Genomic DNA, 15951 nt, shown 5'->3' on the forward strand with positions numbered 1-15951 from the left:
AACGAATATACCCGTGTGACAAACCTGCACATGTACCTCTTGAACAAAAAATGAAAGAACAGCAAAAGAAATTGGGTTTTATTCTGGCCTTGACAGTAGCGTGATAATAATCCAGAACAAAACAAGTCTTCTACAAGATTCAAGGCCTAAGTCAGCATTAGAATAATTATATTTTGTAATCTGAATGCTCTAATGTTGAAAAGTTCCTGTTAAAAATTTTACTGGAAAACAGTTTTATTCAGCAACATAATTAATACCCAAAAGACGAATGTGAATGCTCTGGCTTCTTTCTCAGTAAAGTAACAATGATAACTTTTTTATTTTATTTTTCTTTTTTGAGACAGAGTCTCGCTCTGACACCCGGGCTGGAGTGCAGTGGTACGATCTCGGCTCACTGTAACCTCCACCTCCCGGGTGCAAGCGATTCTCCTTCCTCAGCCTCCTGAATAGCTGGGATTACAGGCACGTGGCACAACGCCTGGCTAATTTTTGTATTTTTAGTAGAGACGGGGTTTTACCATGTTGGTTGGGCTGGTCTCAAACTCTGCGTGAATCGGCCTCCCAAAGTGCTGGCATTACAGGCATGAGCCACTGTGCCCGGCTTAATGATAACTTTTAAACAAAGAAAAGCCGCTTCACATCCAAAAAAACCATACTGCTTTTGACTGATTCAAAGTGAGAAACCAATTTGCAATATTTGTGGATTTCAAATTTCACTAAATGTAGAATTGAATTTTAAGTGCCTCCAACTTAAGTAGCTTTCTTTACAAAATCTAGGTATCCTGGCACATAGAAGTATATTCATACCTGAATTCTTCTTTAAAAAATTTTTTAGTACTTTTGAATGACAAAATATTCATTGATCTTTTTTTTTTTTCATTAATAGTATGGCTTTTATAGTAAAGTTTAGTATTCTGGCAGATGTGAGTTTTTTTTATTGCATATGTCATCTGATGAGATTCCTCAAGTAATTTACAATTGTGTGAACAAGATATACTTTTGGTCCTTGAAATAGATTTGACAATACAACAGAAACTGTCAGACTCACAGAAATGGATTACATTAACTGCTTCTAAAAGTTGTTTAGTTTTTGTATGAGCTTTCCACCTTTTAGTCAGTAAACATGGTTTTTCATGATTTATAATCTGAAATATATGCCTTTTTTGGTGATAGTTTCTGTGTCTTGCAGTCTATCTCTAGTCTTTACAACTTAATTATGATTTCCTCAGAGACAAGGGCTTGTTATTTTATTGTTACTTGTAGCTACATTGTTTAAAACATTGTTAGCCAAATAATGAGTACTAAGTAAATAAAGAAAAAAAAAAAAAGAAAAGGCTGAAGGAGCACATTGAGACGAGAAGATTGGCGGATAGGGGACTTTGTATACCTGAAATTTAAAGTTTGGTTTTGTGTATCTGTATTTATGCAACCTATGAATTAATTTATTGCATTTATCTCCAAATTGAAATACCTTTTGTGATATATAGTAGTCATGTCCACACCTGGGACTCGATTTTAGTTCCCACGAGGCTTCATTACACTTGGTATTGTCTTGTTTTTTCGTTTTGTTTTTTGCATTTACTGTATTTTTAAACCCATTTTATGATTTGTGAATTTGGCATTATCCAATCTCACAAATTTTAGTAATTGACAAATTTTTAAAAAATAGATATATTTGGCTGGTTATACAAAATTTACAGTAAGTTTGTGGAATGTTAAAAAAATTGTCTTTTCATTCTGCATTCTCAAGAACCTTTCCCGTGTTCTGCTGAATGTATTACAAATCTAATAAACACTGTTTTATAGCAGAAAATAGTGAATAGTGCAAGAAATCACAAAGTAAATTTTAGTGTCATTCTCTTTAGTCTTGTTTACTACAGAGAAACCAGACAAACAGACTACATTCTTAGGATAGACCATGCCTTATGTTTCTTACAAGTTTAAAACACTCCCTTCATTGTTTAACACCTCATTGCAACTGACATCTCCCCTACAGTTTGAGTCAGCTGGAGGCTTTGCTATGTAATTAATGCATAATTGAAACCTCCTCCACACAATTATGGTACTGGCTGTAACTCATAGCTCAAGTTGGCATAGATTCTATTTGGTTTTATGTAAAATTGAGGATGCTTTAGTTTTGTATCCCTTCAATAAGTAAATGAAACAAAAAAAATAAAACCCATCCTAACGAACAAAATTAAGATTATATTACGGAAATATTTTTAAAAATACACTTTACATCTATAAACAGGATCTTGAAAGTTGTTTATTGGAACTGTAAGGTTATTTAAAATAAATGATTGGGTGTATTTTGGTCATGTTGGCAGCCACATGGGGCCGAGTTCCAAAGAGGAGAGATTGTGCGCAGAAGGAACTCAAACGCTATGTAGAAGGTTCTCCTTATATCGGCCAAATACTAATCAGCACATGCATGTGAGAAAACTACATGAGGCCTGGGAAAAAGTCACCAGGAAAGAAACAGGCAGAAAAATTACCGGAGCGTAGACTGGACTGAGAATAGTACTTGTTCCCAACAGCCCCAGGCAATGCAAAATGATACAGCCACTTTGGAAAATAATATGGGAGTTTATTTTTTTCCCATCACATTGAAAATATTACTCCACTATCTTCTAGCTTCCTTTGTTTTGGTGATGAGAAGTTAGTTGTTAGTGTGATAATCAGTCCTATGAGGGAAATCTGTTCCATGTGGTTATTTTAAAGATCATTTTAAATTTATCTGCTGTAGCTAGATGTGGATTTCTTTTTTATATATCCCACTTGGAATTTGTCAGAATTAAATCTGCATATTGGTGTTTTTCATCAGTTTTCAAAGTCTTGGCTGTTTTGATAATCTGTGAAATATGCATTTTTTTTTTTTTTGGCGTATGTTCTGTTCCCCATCCCCCCTTTTTTCTCAGCCGCTTTCTGGAACTTAAATGAGACATACTTTAGATCTCATTCTGTCTTCTATATTTCTTAAATGATTCCATTTTCTATCTCATTTTCTCTGTTGCCTGCATTTTTCATCATTTCGTTACTTTTAATTTATAATTGTCTATTTCTTTGGCCACACCTTAATCTGATCTTAAGCCTATCCTTCGCACCTTAAACTTCAGATATTTTATATTTCAGTTTTTGTGATTTTATTTATTTTTCAAACCATTATCTGTCTTTGTAATTCTTTTTTACTGTACATATTTGCAAACTTATTTTATTTCATAAGCCTTGGTTCTTGGTAATTGTAGCATTTGGAGTCCTTAGTCGTCTTCCTTTGAATGTTGTTTCATGCATGATAACTTGTTTCCTTGTGTGTTTAGTTTTTTACTGTTCTTTTTTTTTTTTTTTAATTTACTCATTTACTGTTCATTTTCCTTGGAATTATTTTCTGTAGAAATTCTTTGATCTCCAAGTGAATATGAGAGAACTCCAGAGTAGATGTGCATCTGTGTCTGTTAAGCACCTGGGAGCATTACCAATCTAGCATAACTTTAAATTAAATTCTCTATTGGAGGTTTTAAATATCTAGATACTGTTGTTCTTGCTGCAAATTCAAATGAGGTCAGTTTTACCATTTGAGATATTTGATTTTCTTTGCAATTGTCAAAATAAGGGTTAGGGTCAGGGTTAGGGGTTGTGGGGGAAGAGGGTGAACAGTGAGTTTATTTCTAGTTTACCATTGTGTTGAACTTAACCCCTGAGTCTCAGCTTTATAAGGGGAGGAACTCTTACTTTCTACCTTGAGCAGAATTTGGACTTATTTTCTATTTCAGGAGCGCAGTGAAATATAGTGAAAAACCAGGCTTAACTGTAATTGGTTTGCAAATCCAGTGGATAGCAGTCTGCAGTGTTATTCTTTCTTCTTTGAGTTCCTCTCTTTTTACTCGGTCTTTGGCCTAAGTATTTTTTATACCTTGCTAGCTAGCTCAGATATTATTTTAAGATTTTTTTTTCTTTTTTCCTTTGTTTGTATTGGTACGTAATAGACCCACATATTTTGAGGTATATGTAATATTTTGACACATTCTTATGTAATAAATCAGGGTAATTAAGATATATACTACCTTAAACATTTATCTTTATGTTTATCTTTATCAAATTATTCTTTAATAGCTCTTTTGAAATATACCATAAATTATTGTTTACTGTAGTCACTCTACGGATTTATTGAAAACTAGGTCTTATTTCTTCTATGTGTATTTCTGTACCCATTAATCAACCTCTCTCTATCTCCTCCACTGCCCCACCCTTCCTGGTCTCTGATAACTACCACACTGCTCACTTTGTGAGATATACTGTTTAATTGGTTTTATTTTGGAATTATTGTTGCAGTTACTTAGGGGATCTGTCATATTATACCAGAAATAGAATAAAGTCATAGTTTCTAAGGGTAATAATTTGTTAGTGTTTACTCAATGCCATTGTTCCATATACATATATGAAATATGCATTCATGCATATACATATATGAAATATGCATTCATGCATATACATATATGAAATATGCATTCATGCATATACATATATGAAATATGCATTCATGCATATACATATATGAAATATGCATTCATGCATATACATATATGAAATATGCATTCATGCATATACATATATGAAATATGCATTCATGCATATACATATATGAAATATGCATTCATGCGTATGTATTCATACATGTACATACCTGAAATATGTATTCATCTATGTACATGTATGAATATAATTGTCATAATTTCCAAATGGTGGTCTCAGAGCTCTTAGAAATCTTTCATGGTTTTATGAAAACAGTTATTTCAGACCAATTTTTTTAGTTCAACCAATGTTTCGAGAATGCTGAATGTTCTGTTCTTTTCTTTTTTTTATTTATTTATTTTTAATTTATTTATTATTATTATACTTTAAGTTGTAGGGTACATGTGCATAACGTGCAGGTTTGTTACATATGTATACTTGTGCCATGTTGGTGTGCTGCACCCATCAACTCGTCATTTACATCAGGTATAACTCCCAATGCAATCCCTCCCGCCTCCCCCCTCCCCATGATAGGCCCCGGTGTGTGATGTTCCCCTTCCTGAGTCCAAGTGATCTCATTGTTCAGTTCCCACCTATGAGTGAGAACATGCGGTGTTTGGTTTTCTGTTCTTGTGATAGTTTGCTAAGAATGATGGTTTCCAGCTGCATCCATGTCCCTACAAAGGACACAAACTCATCCTTTTTGATGGCTGCATAGTATTCCATGGTGTATATGTGCCACATTTTCTTAATCCAGTCTGTCACTGATGGACATTTGAGTTGATTCCAAGTCTTTGCTATTGTGAATAGTGCTGCAATAAACGTACATGTGCATGTGTCTTTATAGCAGCATAATTTATAATCCTTTGGGTATATACCCAGTAATGGGATGGCTGGGTCGTATGGTACATCTAGTTCTAGCTCCTTGAGGAATCGCCATACTGTTTTCCATAATGGTTGAACTAGTTTACAATCCCACCAACAGTGTAAAAGTGTTCCTATTTCTCCACATCCTCTCCAGCACCTGTTGTTTCCTGACTTTTTAATGATCGCCATTCTAACTGGTGTGAGATGGTATCTCATTGTGGTTTTGATTTGCATTTCTCTGATGGCCAGTGATGATGAGCATTTTTTCATGTGTCTGTTGGCTGTATGAATGTCTTCTTTTGAGAAGTGTCTGTTCATATCCTTTGCCCACTTTTTGATGGGGTTGTTTGTTTTTTTCTTGTAAATTTGTTTGAGTTCTTTGTAGGTTCTGGATATTAGCCCTTTGTCAGATGAGTAGATTGCAAAAATTTTCTCCCATTCTGTAGGTTGCCTGTTCACTCTGATGGTAGTTTCTTTTGCTGTGCAGAAGCTCTTTAGTTTAATGAGATCCCATTTGTCAATTTTGGCTTTTGCTGCCGTTGCTTTTGGTATTTTAGACATGAAGTCTTTGCCCATGCCTATGTCCTGAATGGTACTACCTAGGTTTTCCTCTAGGATTTTTATGGTATTAGGTCTAACATTTAAGTCTCTAATCCATCTTGAATTAATTTTCGTATAAGGAGTAAGGAAAGGATCCAGTTTCAGCTTTCTACTTATGGCTAGCCAATTTTCCCAACACCATTTATTAAATAGGGAATCCTTTCCCCATTTCTTGTTTCTCTCAGGTTTGTCAAAGATCAGATGGCTATAGATGTGTGGTATTATTTCTGAGGACTCTGTTCTGTTCCATTGGTCTATATCTCTGTTTTGGTACCAGTACCATGCTGTTTTGGTTACTGTAGCCTTGTAGTATAGTTTGAAGTCAGGTAGCGTGATGCCTCCAGCTTTGTTCTTTTGACTTAGGATTGTCTTGGAGATGCGGGCTCTTTTTTGGTTCCATATGAACTTTAAAGCAGTTTTTTCCAATTCTGTGAAGAAACTCATTGGTAGCTTGATGGGGATGGCATTGAATCTATAAATTACCTTGGGCAGTATGGCCATTTTCACGATATTGATTCTTCCTATCCATGAGCATGGTATGTTCTTCCATTTGTTTGTGTCCTCTTTGATTTCACTGAGCAGTGGTTTGTAGTTCTCCTTGAAGAGGTCCTTTACATCCCTTGTAAGTTGGATTCCTAGGTATTTTATTCTCTTTGAAGCAATTGTGAATGGAAGTTCATTCCTGATTTGGCTCTCTGTTTGTCTGTTACTGATGTATAAGAATGCTTGTGATTTTTGCACATTAATTTTGTTTCCTGAGACTTTGCTGAAGTTGCTTATCTGAATGTTCTTTTCTATTGGTTTAAAGATTTATTATGTTGCCTAAATTTATCTTTTTAACTTTTGCCTTTAAAAAAATCTTATTTCCACGGGTTTTTGGGGAACAGGTGTTATTTGGTTACATGACTAATTTCTGAGATTTTGGTGTGCCCGTTACCCAAACAGTGTATGCTGAACCTGATTTGTAGTCTTTTATCCCTCACCCCCTTCCCACACTTTCTCCCTGCATCCCCAAAGTCAATTTTGTCATTTTCATGGCTTTGCATCCTCATAACTTAGCTCCCACTTACGAACGAGATCATTCGATGTTTGATTTTCCATTCCTGAGTTACTTCACTTAGGATAATAGTCTCCAGTTCCTTCCAGGTTGCTGCAAATGCCATTAATTCCTTCCCTTTTATGGCTGAGTAGTATCCCATGGTATATATATACACTGGTTTCTTTATCCACTCACTGATTAATGGTCATTTAGGTTGGTTTCACATTTTTGCAATTGCGAATTGTACTGCTGTAAACGTGTGTGCAAGTATCTTTTTTGTATAATGACTTCTTTTCTTCTGGGTAGATACCCACTAGTGGGATTGCTGAATCAAATGGCAGTTCTACTTTTAGTTTTTTAAGGAATCTCCACACTGTTTTCCATAGTGGTTGTACTAGTTTACATTCCCACTAGCAATGTGGAAGTGTTCCTTTTTCACCTCATCAAATGCCAACGTCTATTATTTTTTGATTTTTTGACTATGGCCATTCTTGCAGAAGTAAGGTGATATTTCATTCTGTTTTTGATTTGCATTTCCCTGATCATTAGTGATGTTGAACTTTTTTTTCATGTTTCTTGGCCATTTGTTTATCTTCTTTTGAGAATTGTCTATTCCTGTCCTTAGCCCACTTTTTCATGGGATTTTTTTTGTCTTGCTAATTTGAGTTTGATGTAGATTCTGGATATTAGTCCTTTGTCAGAGGTATAAATTATGAAGAGTTTTCTCCCACTCTGTGGGTTTACTGTTTACTCCGCTGACTATTCCTTTTACCTTGCAAAAGCTCTTTAGTTTAATTAAGTCTCAGCCATTTATCTTTGTTTTTATTGCATCTGCTTTTGGGTTCTTGATCATGAAATCCTTGCCTAAGCCAGTGTCTAGAAGGGTTTTTCCTGTATTATCTTCAAGAATTTTAATAGTTTCAGGTCTTAGTCCTTGATGTGTTTCAGGACTTAAGTCCTTGACCCATCTTGAGTTGATTTTTGTGTAAGGTGAGAGATGATCCAGTTTAATTCTCCTACGTGTGACTTGCCAATTATCCCAGCACCATATGTTGAATAGGGTGTCCTTTACCCACTTGATGTTTTTGTTTGCTTTGTCAAAGATCTGTTGGCTCTAAGTATTTGGGTTTATTTCTGGATTCTCTGTTCTGTTCCGTTGGTCCGTGTGCCTATTGTATACCAGTACCATGCTGTTTTGGTGCCTGTGTCCTTATAGTGTAGTTTGAAATCAGGTAATGTGATGCTTCCAGATTTGTTCTGTTTGCTTAGTCCTGCTTTGGCTATGTGGACTCTTTTTTTGGTTGCATATGAATTTTAGGATTTTTGTTTTAGTTCTGTGAAGAATGATGTTAGTATTTTGGTGGGAATTGCATTGAAATTGTAGATTGCTTTTGGCAGTTATGGTCATTTTCACAATATTGATTCTACCCATCCATGAGCATGGGATGTGTTTCCATTTGTTTGTGTCATCTATGATTTCTTTCAACAGTGTTTTGTAGTTTTCCTTGTAGCGATCTTTCACTTTCTTGTTTAGATATATTCCTAAGCATTGTGTGTGTGTGTGTGTGTGTGTGTGTGTGTGTGTGTGTGTGTTTTGGCAGCTATTCTGAAAGGAGTTGAGTTCTTCATTTGATTCTCTGCTTGGTCACTATTGGTGTATAGGAGAGCTACTGATTTGTGGGCATTAATTTTATATCTGGAAAGTTTGTAGAATTCTTTTATCAGTTCTACGAGCTTTTGGAGGAGTCTTTAGGGTTTTCTAGGTATACCATCATATCCTCAACAAACAGTGACAGTTTGACTTTTTCTTTACCGATGGATGCCCTTTATTTCTCTCTTGTCTGATTGCTCTGGCTACGACTTCCATTACTATGTTGAAAAAAATGAAGAGAGTGGACATTTTTGTCTTGTTCCAGTTCTCAAACAGAATGCTTTAAACTTTTCCCCATTCAGAACTACGTTAGCTGTGGGTTTGTCATAGATGGCTTTTATTGCATTGAGGTATGTCCCTTGTCTGCCAATTTTGCTGAGAGTTTGAATAAAGGTTGCTGGATGTTGTCAGATGCTTTTTCTACATCTATTGAGATGATCATGTGATTTTTGTTTTTAATTCTGTTTATGTAATGTATCACATTTACTGACTTGTGTATGTTAAACCATCCCTGCATCCCTGGTATGAAACCCACTCGATCATGGTGGTTTATCTTTTCGATATGTTGTTGGATTGGGTTGGATGTATTTTGTTAAGGATCTTTGCATCTATATTCATCAGGGATATTGGTCTGTAGTTTTCTTTCTTGGTTATATCCTTTCCTGGTTTTGGTTTTAGGGTATTACAGGCTTCATAGAATGATTTAGGGAAGATTCTCTTTCTCTATCTTGTGGAATAGTGTCAAAAGGATTGGTACCAATTCTACTTTGAATATCTGATACAATTCAACTGTGAATCCTTCTGGTTCTGGACTTTTTTTTGGTTGGTAATTTTTAAATTACCATTTCAATCTTGCTGCTTGTTGTTGGTCTGTTTAGGGTATCTAATTCTTCCTGATTTAAGCTAGGAGGTTTGAATCTTTCCAGGAATTTATCCATATCTTCTAGGTTTTCTAGTTTATGCTTGTAAAGGTGTTCATGGTAGCCTTGAATGATATTTTGTATTTTGGTGGCATCAGGTGTAATAGCTCCCATTTTGTTTATCTTTTCAAAGAACCAGCTTTTTTGTTTCATTTGTCTTTTTTTTTTTTAATTTTTGTTTCAATTTCATTTAGTTGTGCTCTGATGAGGATGCTACATGTAAACCAGCACACTAGTTGATGTGCCATTTATCTGAGTGATTGGCTTTGCCTACAAGAAAACTGTTGTCCAGGTCTGGCGTGGTGCCTCATGCCTGTAATCTCAGCACTTTGGGAGGCTGAGGTGGGAAGATTGCTTGAGCCCAGGAGTTTGAAGTTTGAAACTAGCCTAGGCACCACAGCAAGACCTCGTTTCAAAAAAAAAAAAAAAAGTTACAAGAATAGAAAGACCTCAGCAAGACCTCGTTTCAAAAAAAAAAAAAAGTTACAAGAATAGAAACCTGAAGTCTGGTAGGGAGATAACAGGCTTTGTAGATTGTCATAGTAATAATGTAAACAGCCCACTGTAAAATTGTAAAAAATTGAATTCTACTTTGAATAAAGAAGGTAAATTCATAGTGAAATACATATGGCTTAACTTTAGAATTAAATAAATGCCTAAATGTATCTGTAGAGATATATTTAAAGTTCTGTAGGCTGGGAAGCAAAAAGTATAACATTCGTCATATTTGAATTTCAGATGCATTTTTACCTTTTGGATGTTACCTTATAGACAGCTGTATTATTATATATTGATAGGCCAGAAGTGATTTGTTCAAATTTCTTGTTCAAGAGGAGGCATAGAAATAAAGTACTGTTGTTTGTTATTTAAGGCTTAAGTCTGGGTAGTACTTGATAGACTTAAATTTTGCCCTCTTTAACATCCTAAGTTGTATTCCATCTGGTCATTGCTGCAATTAGCTGAAACTTCTAAGCTGAGAGTGGAGTTGTAATGGAACAGGATACATTGACAGTTGACCTAGGGTAGCTGAATTGATAGTGCTGTAATATATAGCACTTTGGTCACATTCTTTGTTAAGTTTAATTAGTTCTAGAGTATTATATACTTATTAATTCCAATATACACAGTTATTATTCATGATTTAATATCTCTCAAATTGTAATATGTCATATGATTGATGGTATCTTAGAGTTGCTGTGGCTAGGTGGCAGTCCTGACACAATTTTTATTACTGGCACATGCACAAAATAGTGATGGCAATTCATAGTTTCATCAGTTCTGTGAGGTATGTGCATAGATGGTACTATATATGTGGAATTTAAATGTGGTGCAAAATATCTTCAGAAAAGATATGGTGCAATTTATCATTGAAACAGTTATTATGGAGGAACGAAGAGAGAGGACTCACACTACCTGATTTCAAGACTTAATATCAAGCTGCAGTAATCCACACATTGTACTAATGATGTAAAGATAGTTAGATGAATGAAAATAATGGAGACTGCATAAATGGGCCTGTACTATTTTTGACAAAAACGTCAATGCATTTCAGTTGAGAAATGAATGCCTTAGCAATAAATGGTACTGGAACAATTGGATAAATATATGGGTGGAGAGGAATGATTCTCAGCCATTACCTAACACCATACACAAACATTTTTTAAGGTAGATTATACACACAAACTTAAAAGCTAAAACTGTAAGGCTTCTAGAATAAAGCGTAATAGAATGTTTTTGTGACTTTGAAATAGACAGTGTTTTTTTTTGTTTAAGAGTGAACCATAGGCCGGGCGCGGTGGCTCAAGCCTGTAATCCCAGCACTTTGGGAGGCCGAGGCGGGTGGATCACGAGGTCAGGAGATCGAGACTATCCTGGCTAACATGGTGAAACCCCGTCTCTACTAAAAATACAAAAAACTAGCCGGGCGTGGTGGCGGGCGCCTGTAGTCTCAGCTACTTGGGAGGCTGAGGCGGGAGAATGGCATGAACCCGGGAGGCGGAGCTTGCAGTGAGCCGAGATCACGCCACTGCACTCCAGCCTGGGAGACACAGCGAGACTCCGTCTCAAAAAAAAAAAAAAAAAAGTGAACCATAAAAAAAAAAACGAAATTTTAAAACTTCTGTTCATCAAAAGACACCATTAAGAAAATAAAAAGACCAGCCACATGCTGGGAGAAAATCTTTTCATTGCACATTTCTAACAAAAGGTTTGTATCTAGAATCCTGTGTGTCAGTATTTTTAAAAATCCAATTAAAAATAAGAGATAATGATACTCCACAAAAGAAGGTATACAAATGGTCAATCAGCACATGAAAAAAAATTCTCAGTATCATCAGTTGTTGAGGAAGTAAAAATTAAAATGATGTTGAGATACTATTTCACATACCCGTTAGAAAGACTAAAATTCAAAAGACTAGAAGTCTCATACATTTTTAGTGGAAGTATAAAATGGTTCAACTGCTTTAGAAAACTTCCTGGCAGTTTCTTATAAAGTTACACATAACCCCATGAGTCACTCAAACGTATTTACATAAGAGAAATGAAAGCATGTGTTCACAAAGACACTTATACAGGAATATTTATGTTAGCTTTACTTGTAATAACCCAGACCTTGAAACTACCCTGCTATATACTGAACATTTGTGTCCCACAAAATTTATATGTTGAAACTTAGTCACTAATGCCAGGGTATTTGGGAAGTAATTAGGTCATGAGGGCTCTGTCCTCACAAATAGGATAAGCACCCTCATGAAAGTGGTCCCAGAGAGCTTCCTTGCTCCTTCTGTGATATGAGGACACAGCAATAATACAGTTTACAAACCAGGAAGTGGGACCTCACTAGACACTAGACTTGCCAATATCTTTATCTTGACTTCCTAGCCTCCAGAACAGTGATGAATTCCTGTTGTTTACAAGCCACCCCAGTCTATTTCTATTATTGTATCCTGAATGTACTAAGACACACCCAAATATCCACTAGCAGGAGAATGGTATTTTCTTACAATAGAATTCTACTTAGCAGTAAAAAAGAATGAACTACTGATACATCCCACAGCAGGTATGATTATCAGAAACATTACATTGAATGAAAGAAGCCAGGTACAAAATAATACGTCTGGTATATGAGTGTGTGTATATAAATTCCCAAAACAGAAAAAACGAATGGAAAGCAGAAGAGTGGTTGCCTGTTGGGAAGGGGAATGGCATTTGACTGAAAGGTATATAAGGAAACTTTCTGGTTGATGCAGATGTTCTTTATCTTGATTGAAATAGTGCTTATACTTAGTATACGTTTATCAAAATTCATCTATTTGCGCATTTCACTGTATGTAAATTTTATGTCAATAAAAATGTTATATATTAAAAAATACACTGAAATGAAGCAGTGGAGTGCAGATTTGATACTTGAATTCTTCCACATTAGAGGAATGACATTCCCATTCTTTCTTTTTTTTTTTTTCTCCGAAGGCAGTCTCACTCTATCACCCAGGCTGGAGGGCAGTGGTGTGATCTCGGCTTGCTGCAGCCTCCGCCTCCCGGGGTCAAGATTCTCCTACCTCGGCCTCCAGAGTATCTGGGATTACTGGCGCATGCCACCACACCTAGCCAATTTTTGTATATTTAGTAGAGACGGGGCTTCACCATGTTGGCCAGACTGGTCTCGAACCCCTGACTTCAAATGATCCACCCACCTTGGCCCCCCATAGTGTTGGGATTACAGGCGTGAGCCACTGCACCTGGTCCTAATCCCATATTTTTTTTTGCAAAGCAATAACCAAGTGCTTTATGGAACCTAAAAATGGAAGATAGCAAGAGTAGATGAACCTGTTTTGCCTGAGATATATGTGAAACAATTACCAGTTACACACATCCAGCAGTGCAGCCCAAGCCAGAAGAACTAACCAGTTTTCTGGAGGGATGACTGTGATTTATATAGAATATCATAGTTTAATTGGCAGTATTTTTTTCCTTTCATAGTGGTACAATATAATGGTGTAGCTCACAATCATTGATGTCTTAGATTTGATGGACTGCAGTAGGGTGAACAGGTAAAATTATATTGACTCTGTGGAATACGAATCTTTTTTGTAGACTTAACTTTAGGGAAGAGGTCATAAGATCTATCTTTATGTTATCAAATGAGATCTTTGCTGAAAAGCGTTTTGAAATAAAGCTTTTTAAAATTGCTTATAGAGATGACTGCAATTCTAAGAAAATATGTAGATAGAAGTTAACATGCTACAGTATCTAAAAATTCTAGGATGGTGGTTAATTGTAAAAACATGTTAATGTTTCTGAACTTTTATAAAACGTATCAACCAGTGTGTAGACATGTAGATGCTGTGTAACTCTTATTTCTTAGGCATCAGAAGTTGAAACAGGTGTATAATAGACTTTTTATTAGTTTGGTATTGTAATAGATCACCCATTTGTATGTATTTTGTATTCTAGTCATATGATTAAAGTTTATAAGGAATTTTTTACAAGTAAATTTAAACTTTAACACCATGTTAAAATTTCAGAAGCCAGAAAAGAGAGAGATGCAGTCTTATATTTAACAACTTAAACATTTCAAATCCCATGTAGTTACAGATTGAGATAAAACAAAGCATTTATCTTGGCAGTAGAATCCCTTTGTTCTGTGTTTGTGGAACATAAGTTCAAGAGGGCAGGGACTATGTTTTGTACTACTATATATTATAAAACTTACAGCACAATATGTTGCACATATTATTAACTTAAAACATTTTTGTTGTGGCTTTTTATTAGAACACAATTTCAAACAATGCACACATATTAAGTTTTCTAAATAATGTGTTTCATTATTCAAAGTATTAGTACTGCCTGGCATTTTCTAAGTGAGCTTGATTAATAAATAAACCAAATGCCACAGGAAGCAAATGATTATCTGGGGGAAATTTTTAAATGATATAGAAATCTTAACTTTTCAGCCAAATGTAAAATGGATGTGAGATCAGCTCAGAAACAAAGTTCAGTATCATCATTATCACCATGAACTAAAAACTTTCTAGACAATAAAATTAATATTACCTTCTAATGAATCCAATATGTGGAATTGAAATTTTTCGGAGAACTCTAATTAGCACAAGTTCTCCTGTGCTTTTTGGTCCTTTCACCCTTTCATCTCTTAAACGTTAGAAGCAGAATGATACTTTCAATATATTGATTGTATTCTCTCCATTTTATTGGAGAGACTAGATCATAGCTAATAAAATATGCTGTTGGACTGTTAGGATTATGTATATATTTAGAAAATAAGACTTCTAAAATACTTTGTGAACACTAGCCAATTTTATATGTGGTAATAGCTATCCAGATTGCTAAGTTATTTTTAAAAAAGAATATCTGTCTTGAGAATGGATCCACATAAATAAGTTGATAGATGCCACTAGTTGATGATAATAGCAGATTATCAGCATACACTGATTTAATTTTCTTTTTTTTTTTTTTTTGAGACAGTCTCGCTCTGTCTCCCAGGCTGGAGTGCAGTGGCCGGATCTCAGCTCACTGCAAGCTCTGCCTCCCAGGTTCACGCCATTCTCCTGCCTCAGCCTCCCGGGTAGCTAGGACTACAGGCGCCCGCCACCTCGCCCAGCCTAATTTTCATACTTTAAATTTTTCAAGGCTACTCTGAAGTTTGATGGTATTTTTGTAATTTTGCTGAAGCATAAAATTAAAAAAAAAAAAAAAAGTGTTTTGTTAAGCTCCTGGATAGGCTAAGTCACAGAGTAAAGAAGCCTGCTAGCCACAACAACTTTTTCATTTCAAATTGCTTTTTGATTTCTAATAAAATTCCTCTTTATCATGAAGTTTCCCTCTAATAGAATTTGAGAAATTAAGGATTAGTGTGGAGAATGCTAAGTGCTAGTTGAATGAATATAAATTGTGTGTTGTTACACACACACAGTCCCCAACTTAGGGTCTGAGTAAGCTTGAGTTTTGTTTGGTGTACAGAGGAAAGACCTATACTCTCCATGATCTGTACTTGCAGAGCAGATTTATTGAACAACAAACATCTTTAGTTTAAAACGAATTAATGTTTTAAAAATTATTTCAAGTTATAGTTTATTTTCCCATTTTCATCACATGTAATACATTTGGCTTTTTCTCATCTCTGTTTTTTCAAAGATTTGTCCCATCAGATGAAAAGAAGAAACAAGGTTGTCAACGAGAAAATGAAACTCTAATACAAAGAAGAAAAGACCAGATGCAACCAGGGGGCACTGCAATTAGTGTCACAGTACCTTATAGAGTAGTAGACCAGCCCCTTAAACTTATGCCTCAAGACTGGTAAGATATTATATATATATATATATATTTCTTTTCACAGGTGTTGAATCCAA

The 15951-nt window shown here is 35.3% G+C and overlaps 1 protein-coding gene across 1 annotated transcript in view; it reads left to right on the plus strand.

The window, feature by feature from the left end:
- The window catches only part of CDC73 (cell division cycle 73), a 140780-nt gene that overhangs the window by 104021 nt on the left and 20808 nt on the right, over positions 1–15951 (plus strand). The window contains exon 14 of the mRNA XM_005540291.5: positions 15737–15898. Coding sequence (XP_005540348.1) covers positions 15737–15898 — 162 coding nt within the window. The remainder of the gene's footprint in view (positions 1–15736; positions 15899–15951) is intronic.

This window comes from Macaca fascicularis, chromosome 1 (genome assembly GCF_037993035.2).
Source record: "Macaca fascicularis isolate 582-1 chromosome 1, T2T-MFA8v1.1".
NCBI lineage: Eukaryota > Metazoa > Chordata > Mammalia > Primates > Cercopithecidae > Macaca > Macaca fascicularis.